Source organism: Sciurus carolinensis, chromosome 9 (genome assembly GCF_902686445.1).
Source record: "Sciurus carolinensis chromosome 9, mSciCar1.2, whole genome shotgun sequence".
Classification (NCBI taxonomy): Eukaryota; Metazoa; Chordata; class Mammalia; order Rodentia; family Sciuridae; genus Sciurus; species Sciurus carolinensis.
Window position 1 is genome coordinate 139,271,138 of NC_062221.1, and position 19,127 is coordinate 139,290,264.

Sequence of the window (19,127 nt, forward strand, 5' to 3'; positions counted from 1 at the left end):
TTAGTCCCTGTGTCACAAGTCCCTGCGGCAGGCTGTGTCCTAGGCAGTAGACCTGCAAGTTCTTGACTCTTCTACCTTCATTTCTAGAGTGGAGGGGCTTCTCACCTGCACCCTTCCTCCCAGAAGCGTCTGTCAAGGCCGCCCATGCAGAGGGAGACTGACTGCCATGCCCCGTGGGCCTGGGTTGTCCTGCCCCAGCCCAGTGAGGGATCTCTCATGTGGCCCTACTGTGTGCCCCAGAGGCCACTCATGCCACGTGTGACTGGACATGCAGGTATAGCCACATACTGTCTCTGCCCTGGGCCCCAAGGCCCCAGGGCTCTGTGCCAGGACTCTTGAGCCAGCCAGGGATCCACAGAGGCTTCCCTGCTGTCCAGCCGGCTGTGCACTTCCTGGGTTGGTGGCCCCCTGAGCAACTCTGATCCCTGCCACAGGGTCCGCCCGTCCCTCCAGGTCAGAAGCTCCCTTCCCCCTTTTAAAACAATTCTGTTATGATATTCACAGACCATGCAATTAAGTCGCAGGTCAAAGCATACAGTTGTTGGTTTGGCCTATTCAGAGTTGTCCATCCATCATCACAGTCAGTGTTCTAGAACATTTGCATCTCCCAAATTAGAAGCCATCATCAGAACAGCACATGGCGGCTCACAGCTGTGGTGTCAGCGACTCAGGAGGCTGAGGCAGGAGGATCCCAAGTTCAAGACCACCTCAGCAACTTAGCGAGGCCCTAAGCAGCTTAGCAAGACCCTGTCTCAAAATAAAAATAAAAAGGGTGGAGGTGTTGCTCAGTGGTTAAGCACCCCTAGGTTCAATTCCTGATATCTTAAAAAAAAAAAAAAAAAAAAAGCAGGGGCTGGGGTTGTGGCCCAGTGGTGGAGCGCTTGCCTAGCACGGTTGAGGCCCTGGGTCCCATCCTCAGCACCACGTGAAAATAAATAAATAAAATAAAGGTCCATCGACAACTAAAAACATTTACTTAAATAAATAAATAAATAAATAAAGGTTCATTGACAACTAATAAAAAAATTTGAATTATAGAAGTAAAGGAAGGGTTATCAGCTCCTTCTCCCGGCCTCCAGGGATACTTCCCATCTGAGTGACCTTGCTGGGGTATTTCCTATGGATGGGGTCAGGGACTCGAGGTCTCTGTGTGTGACTTCTCTCCCTGAGGCAGGCGTCCGGGTCCCACCACATCACGCACGTGGCCATGCTCCCTCCCCTTCGCAGCCAACAGGTGTGCCCGTGGGCGGCCACATTTTATTATCCATTTGTTGGGTGGACACTCAGGTTGCTTCCAGCTTTGGACTGCTTTGAATCAGGCTGTGTGGACACTTCTGTGCTCTGCAGTGCCCGTCACCCAGGGGTTAAAGGTGAGGGTCCTCAGGCTGTGCGGGATCCCTAGCCAGGAGCTGTGAGGACATGTGACGTGTCATCCTCTGGGGAGCTCGGTGGAGACTAAGCTCTCGGGTTGGTATTCCAGACTCACTGCGGGGAGCCCTGGGGGCCCGGGGCCAGATGCCCGTAGAGGAAACCCCGAGAGGAGCTCTGGGCATGGAGGCCTCACCTTGCCCTGTTTCCTGCCGTCCCCCACAGCTGCAGGGTGGCTGAGCTGGAAGAGCCTGCTGGTGGCCAGCATGCCAGGGTCCCTTGGCTGCTCCTTCGCAGGCCCAGCCAGAGCTTCCTGTTCCCAAGGTCCCCACTGGAGCGAATCAGAACAGACCTAGCAGGGCTGGGGCTTGGTGGCTAGAACTGGGGCACTGTCTTGTCTCCTGGGGTTTGGAGTGAGAGGGGGCTGGCCAGGGACAACCAGCGTGGACACAGACCCTGAGGCCTGGAGGGGGCTGAAGATAGGAGCCGCCAGACTCCCTGGCTGCGTGGGAAACCTGCTCCACGCTCTCGGCTTCTCTGCTGCTTTGTCAGTAAATTGAATAAGTTGACCGAAGGATCTGAGTGCCCCTTCCGGAAGGTTCTCGTGGGCTCTGGACCCATCTGAGTCTTGAAGGAGGTGCCCAGGACCTCTCTGTGTTGGTGTTTGTCTGCTTACTCTCTGGAGCAAAGGTGTGACACGTCGGATAGAGAAAGGTTAGCTTTGGCTGGGCTCAGAGGTCCCGGGCCATGGCCGGTCAGTGCCGGTGTCTGGGGGTCTGTGGTGCAGGTGGCACATCGTGGTGGGAGTGTGGGTGGAGCAGAACTGCTCACCTGTCCAGGAAGCAGAAAAGAAGAGGCGGGTCCTACCGTCACTTCTGAGGGCACACCCCAGTGACTGGAAGACCTCACGAGGCCCCACCACCTCCCAGTGGCACCGCATTGGGGACCAGTCCCTTAACACGTGGATGTTTGGGAACATTGCAGATCCAAAATACATCAGTCTGGAAGCTACCTCGCTAGGGGCTCTGTGCTCGAGACCCAGCTGGGTCCTGGCATCTCACCTTCTTCACAGTGGACTAGGGGCTGAACTGTGTCCCCCACTTCGGATGTAGCAGCCCTAACCCCCGGGACCTGAGAAGCTGACTTTATCTGGAGATTAGGCCTTTAGAGTCACAGATTAAGGTACACTGAGGTCATGGGGTGACCCTGATACCATATGACTGTCCTCACAAGAACACATGAGAGCCAGGCATGGGGGCACATGCTTGTAATCCCCAGGGCTCCAAGACTGAGATAAGAGGATCCCAAGTTCAAGGCCAGCCTCAGCAACAACTTAGCAAGGTCCTAAGCAACTTAGCAAGACCCTGTCTCAACATAAAAAATAAGAAGGGCTGGGATGTGGCTCAGTGGTCAAGCAACCCTTGATTCAATCCCTAATACCAAAAAAGTATCCCTGAGTTAAATCCCCACTACAAAAACAAAAACAAAACAAAACCCTCAGGACACAGACACACAGAGGAGGACCCTGTGGGACATAGGGAAGATCATCTGCGGACCTTGGAGAGGGCTCGGGAGGGACCAGCCCTGGGACACCTTGGTCTCAGACTTCCAGCTTCCAGAATGTGAGAGAATGGACATCCATGGTCCAAGCAGTGGTCTGCGTCGTGGCAGCTGCCTGAGCACACTAGGACAGGTGTGCACGTGAGTCAGTCCCTCACCCCACTTGGAAGGATGTCGCAAACCAGGGGTCAGAAGGACCTTGTTTGTCTGCACCTCCTCACCCCTAGGCCTGCGAGATTTTGGTGGCAACCCAAGGCCTCCTTAGCAAGGCTGGCCTGGGACCCAGGGGTGTCCCAGGTCTGAGTGGACAGCTGGAGCCTGGACGGCAGCCTCCTGACGAGCTGACCTGGTTAACCCGGGGGTCAGTCTGTTTTTCAGTCTGGCTAGTCCCCGCTTCCACCTCAAGTCCTGTGCTTCCTTCTTCAGTTAGAGCCTCAGGGTGCCTCTGCCTGGCCAGCAGCCGAGGCCGTGCCTGTCCCTGGGGGGCCTTCTGGACAGCTGCGGGCATTTGTTCCAGACACACCTTATGTGGCTCCTGGATGAAGCCAGAGTGGCCCTTTCCCATGGGAACAGACGTCACCACACAAGCCAGACACGGGTGGGTGCCACAGGGCCCTGTGCAGGGAGCTGGACAGCCTGATGCCTCCGGCACTTGGGCGCTGCTATTCCAAGAATCAGAGCTGCAGAGGCTGTGAATTCGCACGTTTGGGGATTGGGTCAGGGATGCCGGGTCCCTGGGTGGAAGGAAGCCGGTGAGGTGTGGGGTGCCCACACCTGGCTGTACCTGCCGTGCCCCCAGCAGTGCTGCAGCGTCCTGCACCTCAGGAGCACGCCAGCTATGGGCAGTCGTGTGGACGCCTTGCCTGGACCCCTGCTGGGCCAGGGCAGGTTGTACGCTTGGGCCTGCTTCTTGTCCACCTTTGCCCCGTGGTCAGGCCTTGGTCTAAGACTTGCTTTCCTGACCACTCACTAAGCTGGTGGTGGAGGAGGCAGTGGGGACAGGCCCCTTCCTGCCAGGGCCCCCGGGTGTCAGTGGTGGAGCAGTCCAGCTTGGTGCCTGGGAACTCACGGCGGGGGCTGGAGACTGGCGGAGGGTGACCTGAGTGCTCCTGCAGAGCCTGGGGTGAGGCTGGCAGCCTGGTCGCCCCCCACACCCTGTGTGGGCTGGGCACCCGTTCTCTAGAGCCCCGAGTGCCTGCCGCATGGGACTGATTCCGGCAGGAACTGGCAGGGAGGGTGTGCAGGCGACGGTACCAGTCTGGTCCTCTCGGCAGCTTGGACAGGCGTGGGGGCCTCTGAGGCACTGGGCCTGGGCATCCTCCGGGAGGGTGGGCGGTTTCCCTGGGCTGAGAGGCCCTTAGCCCCCGCGCCTCAGGGACCTGTGGTCTGCTGTCCCTGCAGGCTACACCCACTGGAAGGGTCAGGTGCTGAATGCCCAGGAGCTGCACGAGCTGTACGCAGGCCTGAAGCTGAACGGTGTGAACAAGTACGACTATGTGCTCACGGGTGAGCGACGGGCCTGGGCAGCGGGGGGCTCGGAGGCCCAGGCCCCCTCCCTGGGCTCGCCCCTGGTCCTGCCTCCGCCAGGGAGGCTCTTGGTGCCCTAGGGACCATCACAGTCCTGGTGGCCTTGGGGGACCTGCCACAGTGCACAGGGCTTGGATCCGGGGTGTCCTGGGGCCGCTGGGGGCGCAGGTCGGGTGCCGGGGGTACTCTGGGCTGGACAGGGCCCAGCGGTGACTGTTTTGAATGCCTGGTTAAAGGGGCGCTTGCTTACTGTTTGAAGTAGAAAATAAGGAAGAAGGAAGAACTTGGATCACCACCGATCACCAGGGGTCTATTCGCTTCAATGTCACACTTCTCTTGGGAAACACTTGGTGTTCCTCTGTGACCTCAGACTGGGACCCCACGCCTACCTGGGCTGGGTGCAGGTCTCGCCCTAAGAGGATGACCTGACTTTTTCCTCCCGTAGGTTACACGAGGGACAAGTCCTTCCTGGCCATGGTGGTGGACATCGTGCAGGAGCTGAAGCAGCAGAACTCCAAGCTCGTGTACGGTGGGTGCTGGACGACCCCGCACGTGGCCCGTGTGCCTGGGGCACACCTGTCACCCTCCGAGTGGGGTTGGCCCGGATCACAAGAAGGGAGGCCCAACCTCCTTCCTCCTGGCCGGGCAGCTCTGCCTGAAGGGCCTCCAGGGAACCTTGGGAGCTGCACAGCGGAGCTGGAAACATTTTCAGAGGGAACCTGGGGGTCTCTTGGGGTGTGTGAGAGAGGAAGAGTTACTTGTGCTAAAAATCGGGGCCATTGTGTAAAGGTCTGAGGTACCCTGCTGTGCGAGCACACCGACCCTAAAGGGCATGGAGTGGGGGTGGCCACCTATGGGTGTCTGCATGGAGCAGCCAGCCCCTCCTCAGTGGCCAGGCAGCACTGGGCCCATCCCGACACCTGGAACAGGGGCAGCATTGCCAGCCTTCAGGCTGAGGTCCTTTCCCAGGGGCATGGTGGCCCTGTGCTCGCTGGCCAGTGGCAGGTTCACCTCAGCTTTTTGCTTTGTCCATCTGTGGACTGTTGCCCAGAGGGAACGTGCTATACAAGGCCGATGCCGGGAGACCTGGGTCTGCACCTCCACCGCCAGCAGTGGGAGCGCAGTGCCGGCTCAGGTGACCCGCGATGTTGTTCCGTCACTTGGAAATGGTGCAGATGATCGTCAGTTAGATCAGAATTAACCTAGTCATCTAGGACAAAGAAATGCAAGGTGCCCCGCAACGGGAGCACAGCAGGAAGCTCGCGGGTGTGCCTCAGCGTGTGCTCCATGTCGCTTGGCGCCAGCACTGTGGTCCTAACAGCAGACGCAGGCAGCTGCCGGTGGGCGCGGAGGGGCACAGCCGCCATGGAGAACAGTCTAGTGGCTCGTGAAGTTGAGCACGGGGGCTGGGGTTGTGGCTCAGTGGCAGAGCGCTTGCCTAGCCTGTGAGGCACTGGGTTCGATTCTCAGCACCACATAAAAATAAATAAATACAATAAAGGTCTATCAAAAACTGAAGAAATTTAAAAAAAAAAAAAGTTAAACACGGGGTTACCTTGGGACCCAGGTGTTTCCTCCTTGGTAAATATCCAGAATAATTAAAGCAGAGACTCCATTAATCATGCACCATTTATAGCAGCCAAAGGTGGAGACAACCCGAGAGTTTGCTGATGGGCAAGTGGAAAGGCACAGTGTGGTCTGGAACACAGAACGATTCAGCCTTAAAAGGAAAGAAGTGCCTGGCCTAGTGGCCACGCCTGTGATCCCTACAGCTTGGGAGGCTAAAGCAGGAGGATTGCAAGTTCAAGGCCAGCCTCTGCAGCTTAGTGGGATCCTGTCTCAAAAAAGAAATATGAAGGGCTGGGGGTGTGGCTCAGTGGTTAAGGCCCCTAAGTTCAACCCCTGGTACCAAAAAGAAAGACAGAAAATGTTCTATGACCTAGGTGAATCTTCAAAGTGTGTTACTCAGTGTAAGAAACCAGTGTCCAGAGGGCAAATATGACTCCACATACATGAAATATCTGGAACAGGAAGTCCATGGGGCCTGCGGGCGGCCTGGGAACTGGGAGTTAGTGTTTGGCGGGGACGGTGTCGACCTGGGGAGAAGCAGAAGTGGGGGGGTTCCACACGTGGACGTCCTTACTGTCCCCGACCCAGCGGGGACTGAAGTGCAGAGTTCTTTACCTGCTTCTCACACGTGACTGACCTTTCACCTTACTCTGATTCTCCTGTGGTGCTGGGGACGGAACCCAGGGTCTAGCTCATCCCAGGCAGAGCTCTGCCGCCGAGCTGCACCAATACGGAGGGTTGGCGGGAGGAAGCGGCCACCGTTCTGTGGCCCCGCTCAGGCTGACCAGCTGCCCCATGTCTCTGCAGTGTGCGATCCTGTGATGGGCGACAAGTGGAACGGCGAAGGCTCCATGGTGAGTGGACGCTGCCGTGAGGCCCGGCACAGCGCCCACCATGACACAGTGGGGGGGCTCACCTCAGGGCCTGCAGTGGGACCAGGCATGGCTCTGGCTGCTCCCCCCCACCTCCAGGGCGGGCCAGGCCGTGGACAGCTGTGGGCGCTGCATCTGCCCTGCTCCGGTACCAGGAGCAGCCACATGTGCCAGCCAGGGTGTCTGTGTCCCTGTGAGGCCTCGGTGGCACCGAGCGCCGAGTTGGCTCCCTTAGGTTTCCCTAACCATCTATAGAGGCAGAGCTTGTTCTTCCCTCACAAGCGGCTCAGGGGCAGGTGGCTAGCCAGAGCGCAGTGCCCCTGCAGAAGTCCACGGGCAAAGCCCGTCCTGTGGCCGCCACAGAGGTGTGGACACGGAGGAGCTCAGGTCCTCCTACCTGTGGTTTCCAGTTTAACACCTGCGCCATCTTAGCGTCTGCCTGCCCTGTGGGCCCGTCTCGTTTGTGTGCTGAGCCAAAGCTTGGCTGAGCCTGGTCTGCGCTGGCACAGGGCACGCCTGGCAGCTGCCCTCCCTATGCCACTTGGTCAGTGGCTAGTGGGCAGTTCCCCAGAAGGGCATCTGGCTTACCGCCTGCCCCAGTGCCTGTTTTCTGGGAGGCCCTGGCACCAGGCTGTCCCTCCTCTTGGTACTGCTCCCTGCGGTGGGCTTGGGGTGCTTGAGTCTGGGTCCTGAAGAGCCACGGCCTGTCCAGTGCATGAACTGAGGGGTCTGCCCTGGTTTTAGTCAGGCTGCTTTTTTTTTGATCCAAGACCAGTCTAAGTACGAGAGAGTGCGTTTGGTTCAGACCCTCAGAAAACCTGTCATCTCAGGATCCCACACAGACTTAAAGGAGCAAACAGAACTCCTGCCCAGAATTGGCTTTGTTTTATTTTTCAGTGCTTGGGATCAAACCCAGGGCCTCACACGTGCTAGGCAAGCACTACCATAGAGTGACATCCCCAGCCTTTTTATCTTTTTATTTTGAGACAGGATCTTGCTAAGTTTCCCAGCCTGACCTTGGTCTTGAACTTGAGATCCTCCTGCCTCTGCCTCTGAGTAGCTGGGATTACAGGCATGTGTCATTGTGCCTGACTGAATAAATCAGGTTTTGGGGGGTGTTTTGGTACTAAGGATTTAACCACTGAGCTGCATTTCTCAGTTCTTTTTATTTTATTTTGGGAGATAGTCTTGCTAGGTTTCTAAGGGCCTTGCTGAGACTGGCCTTGAACTTGCCACTCTCCTGACTCAGCCTCCCCAGTCATGGGAGTCATAGGCATTCGCCACGGCGCCCAGCTGAACACCAGGTTTTGAAGAACCATTGGTGGATGTCACCCTCAGACTTGAGGGTAGATCCAGGGCCTGGGCTGTGCTGGCTGTGCCCCTCCATCCTCAGAACCTCCCAGCCTGTGGTGGAGCAGTAGCTCCTGTGGCACCTGTGGGCTCCCTGAGCACCAAGTGCCTGGGTACATCCATGGGGGCCTTGGGTCTCCAGGGAGGGCCCAAGCCACGTGGAGGGGAAGGATTAGAAACAGGCACCTGGAAAGTCTCCCGTAAAGCAAACAAAATTATTTCAGATCCTCATGTTGGACTTTGGCTTTGGGATCCTTTTCAAAGAAATCTGGTAGCCAAAGAACGCTGTTGGGTTGAATTTTTTGTTGGACAATTTAAGACAAGAACGAGTTGATCTTGGGTGTTCAGCTCACAGCTGTGACAGGAAGACATGGCCAGGCACCGTGGCACACACCTGTAATCCCAGCGGCTCCGGAGGCTGCGGCAGGAGGATTGGGTTCAAAGCCAGCCTCAGCAAAAGCGAGGCTCTAAGCAACTCAGACCCTGTCTCTAAATAAAATACAAAATAGGGCTGGGGGTGTGACTCAGTGGTCAAGTGCCCTGAGTTCAATCCGTGGAACCAAAACAGAAAAGAAGACGTGAGGTCAGGCTCCCAGATCCGGCACTCTGGGCATCCCTGGCCTCAGGGTCCCTCTTCCGTCCTCTGGGTTTTCCTGTCCTCCGCCCCTCCTTGCCTCCCCTGTGCTCTGGCGCCTCGTCCCTGGCTGAGAGCTTCGCGCACCTCACATCCCAGACCTCAGTCCCTGCAGTCGCTCAGCGAGGCCCTCCGCCGCCGAGCCTCCCTGCGGGACCCCTTTGGTTTGCCTTGCCCACTGCGTGTGCGTGTGGTGTGACTGTCCTGGTGTGACGAGCCTCCTCTCGTCTGCTCCCAGTACGTTCCCGAGGACCTCCTCCCCGTGTACAGAGAGAAGGTGGTGCCGGTGGCGGACATCATAACCCCCAACCAGTTTGAGGCCGAGTAAGTAGCCCGCAGCCCTCCCACAGGGCGGTCCCCCCCCAGGTCTGGCGCGGGGGCAGGTCACCCGGGGTTGCCACCTGCCCCTGAGTCACAGTGCAGACTTGCTCCGACCCCCCTGCAGCGGCAGGTGACTTCTCCTGCTGGCCTGCATTCACCTCAACAACGAGGCACAGCGGAGGGCGCGGGTGCCTGGAGACGCTGCTGGTGGAGGGCCACTGTGGGGCCGCAGGCAGGCAGGCCGCCGGGTCTCCCTGTGGGTTCCGAGGAGGCCATGGCCCCTGGCCCGTGTTCGGGGGACCCCTGACCAATTGAAGGCCAGACACCAAGGGAAGACCAGTCACCAGGCTGTGGCGCTCGAGGCTGCTCTGTCCTGACCCTGAGCCAGTCCTTCCATCTCTAAGGCCTCGGTCATCCACAGGTGTGGCCCCTGGACTCTTGGTGACCAGGGATGCCTGACCTGGGCCCGTCTAATCTGGGGGTGACATCTCACCTCGACCCTGCGCTGTTGGTGGCCTGGTGGGAAGTGGCAGGCGATTGTTTGCAGTCCGTGGAGGGTCTGGACGCTGGTCCCCTCCTGCGTGCTGTGTGCTGTGCCTGTGTCACTGGGGCCCTGTGCTGCTGTCCCTCTCCACTGCCACACCTAGGCCCTGGGCACAGCAGTGCAGTGGATGTGTCCCTCTCGGGGACCACACTTCGCTCTTGACCATCGGCACCTGTCTTCCAGGTTACTGAGCGGCAGGAAGATTCACAGCCAGGAAGAAGCGCTAGCGGTGAGCAGACATTTGGGGGCCGTGTGTGCGCTGGACACTGCGTGGCCGGGGGCGTGGTACCCATCTGCAGGGCGGGAGGTGGGCACGCCAGCTGGGGCTGGCGCCGGTCGACCTCCTCGGGCCCTCAGCGGGCACTTGGGGTGCGGGGTGTGGCAGGGCCGCTGACCTGCTGCCCTGCCCCTCAGCAGTGCTGTGCATGCCCTGCAGCTGCTGCTGCGCACTGGGCCAAAGCAGCAAGTCCGTGCCGCTCTGGAGGCTCAGGTCCAGCCTGGCGGCGCTGCAGTGGGTCCCTCCCGCCCCCGTGTGCTGGGCTGCGCAGGCCACTCCCTCGCCACAGCTGACCTCTCCCTGCGTGCCCTCCTTAGGAGGCCTGTGGCCTCGTCCTTGCAGACGTGGGACGGCCCACCCGCGTGACCTCATCTGCAGAGGTCGCGTTGAGGCATCGGGTCGGACCGCAGCGCACGTGCTCAGTGCAGCCGCCACCGTGCGCTGCGCTCCGCGGCCACCTGGCAGCGCGGCCACCTGGCAGCGCGGTCACTCCTTGCCTTCCTCCCCGAGACCAGCGGTCAGGCGCAGCCCCAGAGGCTGTGGCGGCCACAGTGCCGTGAGCCTTGTGCCCACCTGGTGGTCCTTCCATGCCCAGGCCACCCCCCACTTGGGGGCTCCGGAAGCCAGTGGGGCGCATGCACCTGTGTGGGGGGAGGTGCCAGGCCAGGCCTCTCCCGGGTGCAGCCGCTGCGGCCAGGGCCGGCTGTGCTGGGGTCCCGTTCTGCTTCCCCCGGGACGTGCTGCCTGTCCTCGTGACAGCGTCGCGCCCTGGGTGACGGGTCTTCGTCCTGTGCTTCCACACAGGACGGGCCAGGCGGTGGGCGAACAGTAGCCATGCTGGCTCAGGCTCTGGGGCCACAGGTCCAGGGGAGCCTGGGGAGGCCCCGGGCAGGCTCCAGTGGCCTGAGACTGCATCCTCCAGACAGACTGGACTCTGTCCTCCTGGCAGAGCGGGAAGGGCAGGGACCGAGCTCGCCCGGGCCTGTCGCCAGGCCTCCTGATGACCGTCGCCCAAGGCCCCACTTGCAGCACAGGGGATCCCATTCCCGCTTGGACCTGGGGACAGTCGCGCCCAGTAGTTCACCTGGCAGTTCCCCGGGCTGCGAGCCGTGTACAGTCCAGTGAGCATGCACGGGGACCAGGTCGAGGTCAGCCTGACCCTCAGGGCTGCCACGCGCCGGTTACACAGGGGCACTGCAGTCAGGGCTCTGGCCCAGGGGCACACTCCTCGGGCTCAGGCCTGGCTCCTGGCCTCATGCCCACGGAGCCTGTGTTGTGTGGCAGGTCGTGCATGGGTTTGTGTGGGGTGTGTGGCCGGGTTGGTGGCTGGGGCCCATGCTCCGCCCTGTGGCAAAGGCTCCACAGCCTTGTCCCCACTGTGCCGCCTTGAGGCAGCAGCAGGAAGGACAGGGGCTTCTACAGAGGTCATAGAAAATCCTGTGTGGAGAGAGGCTGCTCCGTGCTGTTCCCAGTCCCCGAGGGAGGGGAGACCCCACTGCCCTGGCCACTGGCCCCAGAAGCCTGCACGTGTGAGCAGTGCAGAGCAGCACTGGCCCCAGGGGCCTCGCACAGGCTCTCGGTGAGCTCAGCAGAAGGCAGGATTGCGAGGCAGTGCATGAACAGTTGTCCAGGTTTCAGCCCTTCATCCCCATTGCTTGGGAGCCCGCTGACCGTGCCTGGCCACCTGGGGGCCTTCCCTTCCGTCACTGGGACCTGCCGGGTGGAGTGGGCCTGTGACGTGGCCAGAGGGCTGATGTGCTGCCTGTGCCACCACAGGTGATGGACATGCTGCATGCCATGGGCCCCGACACGGTGGTCATCACCAGCTCTGACCTGCCTTCCTCGAGGGGCAGTGACTACCTGATCGCGCTGGGCAGCCAGAGGACGAGTAAGTGCGGTCTTCCGCCTTCACAGCCCAGGGCGCCTGTGGCCGTCGGGGAGTGACCTTGTGCTGGGTCCTCCTCGGCTGGCGGTAGATCGCCTGGGTGCTTCTCATCACCTAGGAGGGTCACTGAGGCGAACTTGGGTCATGTGAGATGCCCTGGACAGCAGGCTCACATCAGGTGGCACCTGGACTCCTGCTGCTGGGGACCAGGCTTCCAAGGCCGCCTGGAGCTGGGCCCAGGCCGCGACCTCACAGAGCAGCCCCTGCTGGGCCTGTTGAGCCGCCATGCAGATACGACCTGGGCGGGTTTTCTCTGAACCGCGTCAGGTGACAGAGGCTGGGCCACGCTGAGAGTGACCCTGGGTCACACCCACAGCCCCTGCAGCTTTCCCAGGTGTGGCCACCTCGGCGTCTGCCTCTGGACATGGGGCGCGCACACAGCTCAGTACCTCTGGGTTCTTCCTGGTGCTTGGTCAGCTGCGCCATGTCCCCAAGGCCACCCTCACTGTGGCTTCCCACCCGCCACTTTCTCGTTGGGGGCCGAAGGCAGCACCACACACGCCTTCAGCCCCAGGGCTCCCAGAGGAGGCCACTGAGCTCTGAATGCCCCAAGGGCAGCCGCGCAGACCCTCCGTGCCACGTGGGAGGGTGGGGACAAGGTGGCTGGCCAGGGAGTCTCGCGTCAGTGATCTGGCTGGTCTTCTCCCGCAGGGAGGCCGGACGGCACCACGCTGACCGAGCGCATTCGGATGGAGATGCGCAGGGTGGACGCTGTCTTCGTGGGCACTGGGGACCTCTTTGCAGCTATGCTCCTGGCGTGGACGCACAAGCACCCTGACAACCTCAAGGTCAGCCAGAGCGGGGAGGAGGGGCCTGGCTGAGCACCCAGTGGTGGGGCAGCCGTGCCCGGGGCTCGGGGGCCCCGCCGGCCACGGGGAATCTGCCCTCTTCCCGCTCGGGAAGCGGGGTCACAGCGCGGCAGGGCAGGAGGAGAGCTCTGAGCTCCTGGCTGGGCTGACGTGTGGCACGTGCCCTGCTCTGGGTTCCGTCCCCAGCACAGGAAAACAAACGTCTGGATGCCTCCTGGAGTCAGCCATGTCCCCCAGGGAGCAGCCCTGGGCCTGAGGCGCGCCTGCCAGGCGCGCCTCAGGCCACTTGTTTCCTGGGGTGGAACCCTGCTGTGACTTGAGGGTCTGAGAGGCTGCAGCCACCCCAGGGCCTGAGCCAGAGTCTGAGGACAGGCCGGGGCAGGTGCATCACTGCAGGCTTGGCCTGGAGGTCTGCTCCCTGTGGACCGGTGGGCTCTGTCTCACCTGCTCTGTGCACAGAGAGGGAGTGTAGAGGTGGGCAGCTTCGCCCAGGCACTGCTGGGCTGGGTGGACGTGATGCACCCATGGTCAGGGCCTTCTTATGCAAGACCTGGTGAAGCGGAGCTCAGCGGGGCCATTTTGTTACAGCTGCCCCACTTGGTTCTGCAGCCTTCTGCACTGTGTGCAAAAGATGGCACTGTGGCCATGTACCAGATCATTTCTGGCTGATGTCCTGTCCGCTGACAGCCAGTGTCCTTCGTGCTGTTGGAAGCAGAGTTGGTGGGACTGGAGGGAGGGGAGAGGAGGGGAGGAAGGCAGAGCTCGACCCAGATCCCTCTGGGGGTGGGGGCCGCCGTCCCGCAGAACATGGTGAGGGCCGAAGGGAGCAGCCCTTGCCACAGCGGGGTTGGGGCTCAGTGTAGAGCACTCGCCTAGCACATGTGAGGCCCTTGGTTCCGTTCTCAGCACCACGTAAAAATAAATAAAATAAAGGTGTGGTGTCCCTCTACAACTGAAAACTTACAATAAAACGAAGTCACCTGTGGCCGTCATGTGACAAGCCCACGGTGAGCCCTGAGCTCAAGGCTGGAACGTGCAGTCCCTCACCATCAGCACCCTCCTGCCTCCCTCAGGGGCAGGGTGTGGGCAGGACCGGCCATCTGCCTGGCAGCAGCACAGGTGTCCTGCGGTGCAGGCCAGTGGAGACGCCCTGGAGGCCAGCCCTGGGTCCACCAGTCCAGGTCGGCTTGGGGAGTGAGTCTCCTGCCCCGCACCTGCTGAGTGCCCAAGCCTTTGACCTGGAGACAGCAGGGAGTGATGACTTCAACTGCACTGGGGGCAGGACTCGTCCCTCCAGCAGTCTTCACGATTAACTTCAGGAATTCTCGTTAAGCACCTGCTGCATGCCAGGCAGTACTGACAGTTCCCGAGACACAGCCCCTTCCCACAGGGGTCTGGTCCAGGGAAGAGGGTAATTTAACATGTAGGAGTCACTTGCCGCCTCCAGTGTATTAGTTTTCTGTTACTATGACACAATGTCTAAGATAACCAACTTACAGAGAGAAAAGGTTTGTTTTGGCTCAGTTTCAGTCTGTGGTGGGTTGACCCTGTTGCTTTTGGGTTTGTGGTGGCTCATGATGGCAGGACTGTGTGGTGGAAGAAGCCACCCACCTTGGCTGGAAGCAGAGGGAGAGAAAGAGGTGGGTATTCCACTGCCCCTTCAAGGACACACCGCAGTGAGCTCAGGACCTCTGTGGGGCCCACCTCTAAAGCCTCCCCCACCTCCCGGTTGCGCCACAGGACAGGGCCTGAGCCCCTCCACGTGGACTCACGGACATTCCGGATCTTCGTGGCGGGCTGTCCTGCAGTCAGCTGTGGGGGCCTCTCGGGTCTGGGGACTGTGGTGGCCTGGAGCTCCCCTCCGGGCAGTGGAGCCAGTGGGTGGGGCACAGCGTCCCTCTCCCTGCAGGTGGCCTGCGAGAAGACCGTGTCCGCCATGCACCACGTTCTCCAGAGGACCATCCAGTGTGCAAGAGGTACCTGCCCCGAGGGTCGGCCCCTCCCATCTTCAGCTGCAAGCAGCGCCTGGCACGGGGTGGGGGCAGCCCTGGAGCCCGTCCTGAACCTGGGTCTCAGGAAGCGGGTGGGCCTGGGGGCTGAGACAAGGGTGGCCATGGGCGGGGGACAAGGGCAGCAGCTCCAGCTGCCCTGACTGGCCCTCGTTGGCCTGCAGCCCAGGCTGGGGAAGGTCGGAAGCCCAGCCCCGCCCAGCTGGAGCTGAGGATGGTCCAGAGCAAGAAGGACATCGAGGACCCAGAGATTGTCGTGCAGGCCACAGTGCTGTGAGGGCCGAGCGCACCCGCCCCGGCACACAGCATGTCCCGTTCTCGTCCTTGTGAAAATGTGACGTCCGCCTTAGAGCCCGGCTGAGACTTGACTTTCCATCTCGTGAGTGTCGGGCTTCAGCCGGTCTCAATTGTGAAGACGTGCCAGTTGTGCATTTAACGATAACAAAAGCAGTCACAGATATTTGTGATTCGGAAACCCGGCCCCTCCCCCAAGGCTTTGGGACTCCTGACTGCCCCACGCTGGGCCACTGGCTGCCACTGCCCCCACAGAACCCCTGTCCTGCCTGGTCTGGGCCTGCGAAGGCCTCTGTCTGCATCTCAGATTGCGTCGGGTCTCAACCGTGGGCATCTGGAAGAATCACGCCAAATATCTTTATGGTCCTGCTGGTCACACCCTCTCTGTTCCTGCGTTGGAATTGCCGTCTTACCGTGCTGCTCACTGGGTCCTGGGAATGTCCGGCCTTACGCAGCTGTACAGCTGCCCACGTCAGCAAGCTCAGATGCACACTGGCGTGTGGTCTCCGCGCCAGGACCTTCCCAGGGCCCAGCAAACTCCTGTGGGTCTGCAGACCTCACGGGCTTCAGTGGGACCTCCTGTATCTTGGGAACAGCTTCTGGGCATCTGCTGTGTGTCATGAGGGGTGCTGGTGCCGCAGGGCTGCTGCGGGCCAGTGGTGGGGTTGGAGAAAGGGGCCCTGTGGTTCCTCGAGGGCACTTGCTCTGCTGCGTGCCATGTCGAGCCACAAGAGTGAGTGTGGGGACGCGGCAGGGCCACGTTTAGCCCCCTGTTGGTGTTCCATCCTGGTCGCATGCCGGGGGCGGGAGGCCCGTGCACAAAGCTGGCTGGGTTCCTGTCCTCGTGGACCTTCTGCTCCTACAGGGGAGGCCTTGGCACCGTGGGGGGCTCAGGCCCAGGTGGGCTGCGTGGTGGAGGCCAGTGTCGGCCCAGCACCAGTCCAGCTGTCTGCTGCTCCAGGGTGTCCCTGGCTCCGCCTGTCCAGAATGGCGAGGCTGCAGGTGGGGCTGCTCGTCTGCCACCTGCCTGTCTCAGACCCCCAGAGCTTGGGGTGCCAAGGTGTGCCTCTCCAGGAACCCGCAGCCTGGAGGGTACGGTGGCTCCTGGGGCCCCGCCCCGCCCGCGGCGGCCCCCTCCCAAAGCCCATACCCTCAGTGCAGTCCCAGCGTCTTCCAGGAAGACCCTCTTCCAGCACTGCGTTCTCGTCACCTTGTTGGAAAATGTCCCAGGTCCTGGGGACGCTGGTTCCATGGGACTCCAGCACCCCCACCTCTCTGACCCCGTGCAGCTCACATTCCAAGGTCTGAACTCGAGGTCAGAGTGGACTGGCTCTCTGCTGGGGCCGCCGAGCCGGACGTGTCTCCTGCCATGATTCCTGGTCCCGGCAGCAGGCTTCTCCCTGCACCAAGTCCCACTGGGCCAGTGGCCTGGCAGGGGACCAGCCAGATTCACCAGGGGCCCCTGCACGGCCTCCAGGAAAGCCGTCACTCCAGATGGAGACCACGTGGCCAGTGATGGGGGAAGCTAGTTTTGTGTCTCTCTCTCCCAGCCCCTGCCATCTTTTTAAAAAAATTTCTTAACATGAGAGCAAGTGCAGGACTGGGGAGGAAGCACGTGCGTGGCCCTACCATACGGTGGAGACCGCCGCCAGCGTGGGGCCGAGCCGTTGGCAGAGGGCAGCAGCCATCGGGGCTTAGTCCAGGTGCGGGTGAGCCCCTCCCGCAGCACTTGGGGGCCCTCGTGCCCCATGCAGACGCTGTACCACCATGAACCCGCACCATTGGCAGCTCCCTCTCCAGTCTCGCTAGACTGCCAGCCCTGGGGATGAGGAGGCGCCCTGGCTGGAGCCAGGAGCCTATGTGGGGCTGGTGTGGAGGCTGCTGTCGGGGTGCCTGTGCCGGCTGCAGGACCCGTTGAGAGGGCCAGGGTGTGGCACTGTGGCAGACGCTTGCCTGCCTGCGTGCGATCCCCAGCACCCCGACCTCCCGGAAGAGGAGCAGGACTGTGGGCCTCATGGAAGGATGGCCCTGGCCAGCCCCTGCCCCTGAGCACGGCTTCAGTGGCGCTACCTGTCCCGGTGCTCCGGCCATGTTTTCACCCAGCAGGGTCCAGACCCACAGCTCGCTGTCCCAGGGGACCTTGGGCATCGGCAGTGGCTATTGATACGGCTCGGGTCCAAGTTAGAATTAAAGTTTGTTTTTACTTTCCATAGTTTCAGTGACATCAAAATAATAATGGTAACGATTTGAGAAGAATGCCACATTAGCCCAGTGCTGCCACTTGTTACTAGGGGGTAGGATCTTAATATGGTCTTAATCCAGCTTCTCGAGCCTCCTGGACACTGCAAGAAGGAATTACTCCATATGTGATTCTTTTTTAATCAATTTCTGATCCTTGCCTAGTCCTGCCAAGGTAATCGTGTGCCTCTGTGTTGACTTTGCAATATATACCAAGAACCGAAAAACGATGTTTTTTTCATGTCCTGTTCTTAAACTTGTCAGAGCCAATTTTGTGGCGTTTAATTTTACAACGGGCTGAGCCAGGCTTGGCTGGACTGCCCCATCCGTGGGCCGCGCGCGAACCTTAAGGCCAGAGCGCTGCCTGCAGGGAGGGTTGCAGGTCCCTGACGGAAGGGAGGAGTCACCTCCACCACCTGGCGCAGTGAGAGGACAGGCTCCCTGAGCAGGCCCGGGGCTGTGGTGCCTGGAGGAGGAGGAGAGGCCCCGGGGAGCCCGGGTGTGCCTGGGATGTGGGCCTGGGAAGGAGGCAGGTCACTCAGGGTCAGCAGGTCACGGTCTCTGATGGCTCCTGACCCTTGCTTCAAGCCTCACATTCTAAGTTGAAAACTACCAAAAAGAGGGGTGAGAGTTCTGGCCCCTGGACTCTCCTGGTCCTTCCAGCCCTTTCCCAGGACCTCCTGCTAGGAGGCTTCATGTCTGTATTTATGCTACCAGAGAGCCAGGAGCCCCTCTTCCTCCTCCTGCCCAGCGGCTCTCCAGAGCCCCTCATGCTCCCTCCTTATGGGGCCAGGGTCCCTTCAGGATCCCTCCCAGGCTCCTTCCTGGGTCCAGAGAGAGGGCACTGGGGTTTGAGAGGACAGAGGGGACAACTTTGGTGGTGGCCCTCACATGGCCCAGACTCCACTCTGCCCTCCAAAGTTGTGGCTCCTGTGCTTTCCACTCCCTGCAGGCCAAAGGGAGCTTCCCGTGCGGCCCTGTGCACTCATCCCTGGAAAGCTGGGTCCTTCCGAGGAGCATGCCACACAGAAAGTGACCACAGGGCCGGCCGAGTGGGCACTCAGAAGGACTCCCCGCGCTGGGGAGCATGACTGGTAGGCCAGGCCCGCTGCCCAAAGGTTCTTCATGAACCCCAAGCTGGAGAAGCTGTGAGCTGGGTCCCGGGGCCTGGGGGATGCCACCCACAGGGCCCGGGCACAACAGGGAGGGCCTGTGGTTCAGCAGAGCTGACCAGGCGCTCACAGGTCACGGGCGCCTTTGCCACACCTGCCAACAGGTGGAGGAGCAGCAGGCCATCTGTGGGCAGGAGGGATGTGGGGTCCTGCCTGCCAGCCGTGCACTTCTGGCCTCCACAAGCAGGGGGCACAGCAAGGCTGGGGTGGGGAGAGGCCGAGGTGGAGGCCGGTCGCTGGCCCGCCCGCTGGCAGATTAGACCTCAGCCGCCCTCTGGGGATTTTAATCCTGGAGGCTGTGAATCCTCTGCAGCCTCTGGTCCTGCGCCCCTGCTTGTGAAGAGCCGGAGGGCTGGATGCGTGTCCCCACCCTCCAGCACCACAGCCTTGGGGTCCGTGCCGGGGGTTCACGGTAGCCAGGCTTGGACCTTTGTAGCGTGTGTCTCTGTTGGTTCTGCAGTTCATTCTGGGCGCAGACTAATCAAAAACATCTCACGCCACATTCTGCCTCGCATCTCAACCAGCGTGCTTATTGCTTAGGAGAGTTTAACGAGCAATTTTAGATCTGACTGTATTTTTAAAACTTTATATTAATAGAAAGTTATTCCTGGAGGTTTTCCTTTTTTAATTGTGGCAGA

General features: G+C 60.6%; 1 protein-coding gene across 1 annotated transcript in view; it reads left to right on the forward strand.

The window, feature by feature from the left end:
• Pdxk (pyridoxal kinase) overlaps positions 1-17,533 on the forward strand; it is a 31,170-nt gene extending 13,637 nt beyond the window's left edge. The window contains exons 3-11 of the mRNA XM_047563236.1: positions 4,330-4,434; positions 4,901-4,984; positions 6,832-6,878; positions 9,119-9,204; positions 9,929-9,974; positions 11,799-11,910; positions 12,619-12,755; positions 14,686-14,752; positions 14,950-17,533. Coding sequence (XP_047419192.1) covers positions 4,330-4,434; positions 4,901-4,984; positions 6,832-6,878; positions 9,119-9,204; positions 9,929-9,974; positions 11,799-11,910; positions 12,619-12,755; positions 14,686-14,752; positions 14,950-15,062 — 797 coding nt within the window. The 3' untranslated portion in view covers positions 15,063-17,533. The remainder of the gene's footprint in view (positions 1-4,329; positions 4,435-4,900; positions 4,985-6,831; positions 6,879-9,118; positions 9,205-9,928; positions 9,975-11,798; positions 11,911-12,618; positions 12,756-14,685; positions 14,753-14,949) is intronic.
• The last annotated feature ends 1,594 nt before the right edge of the window (positions 17,534-19,127 follow it).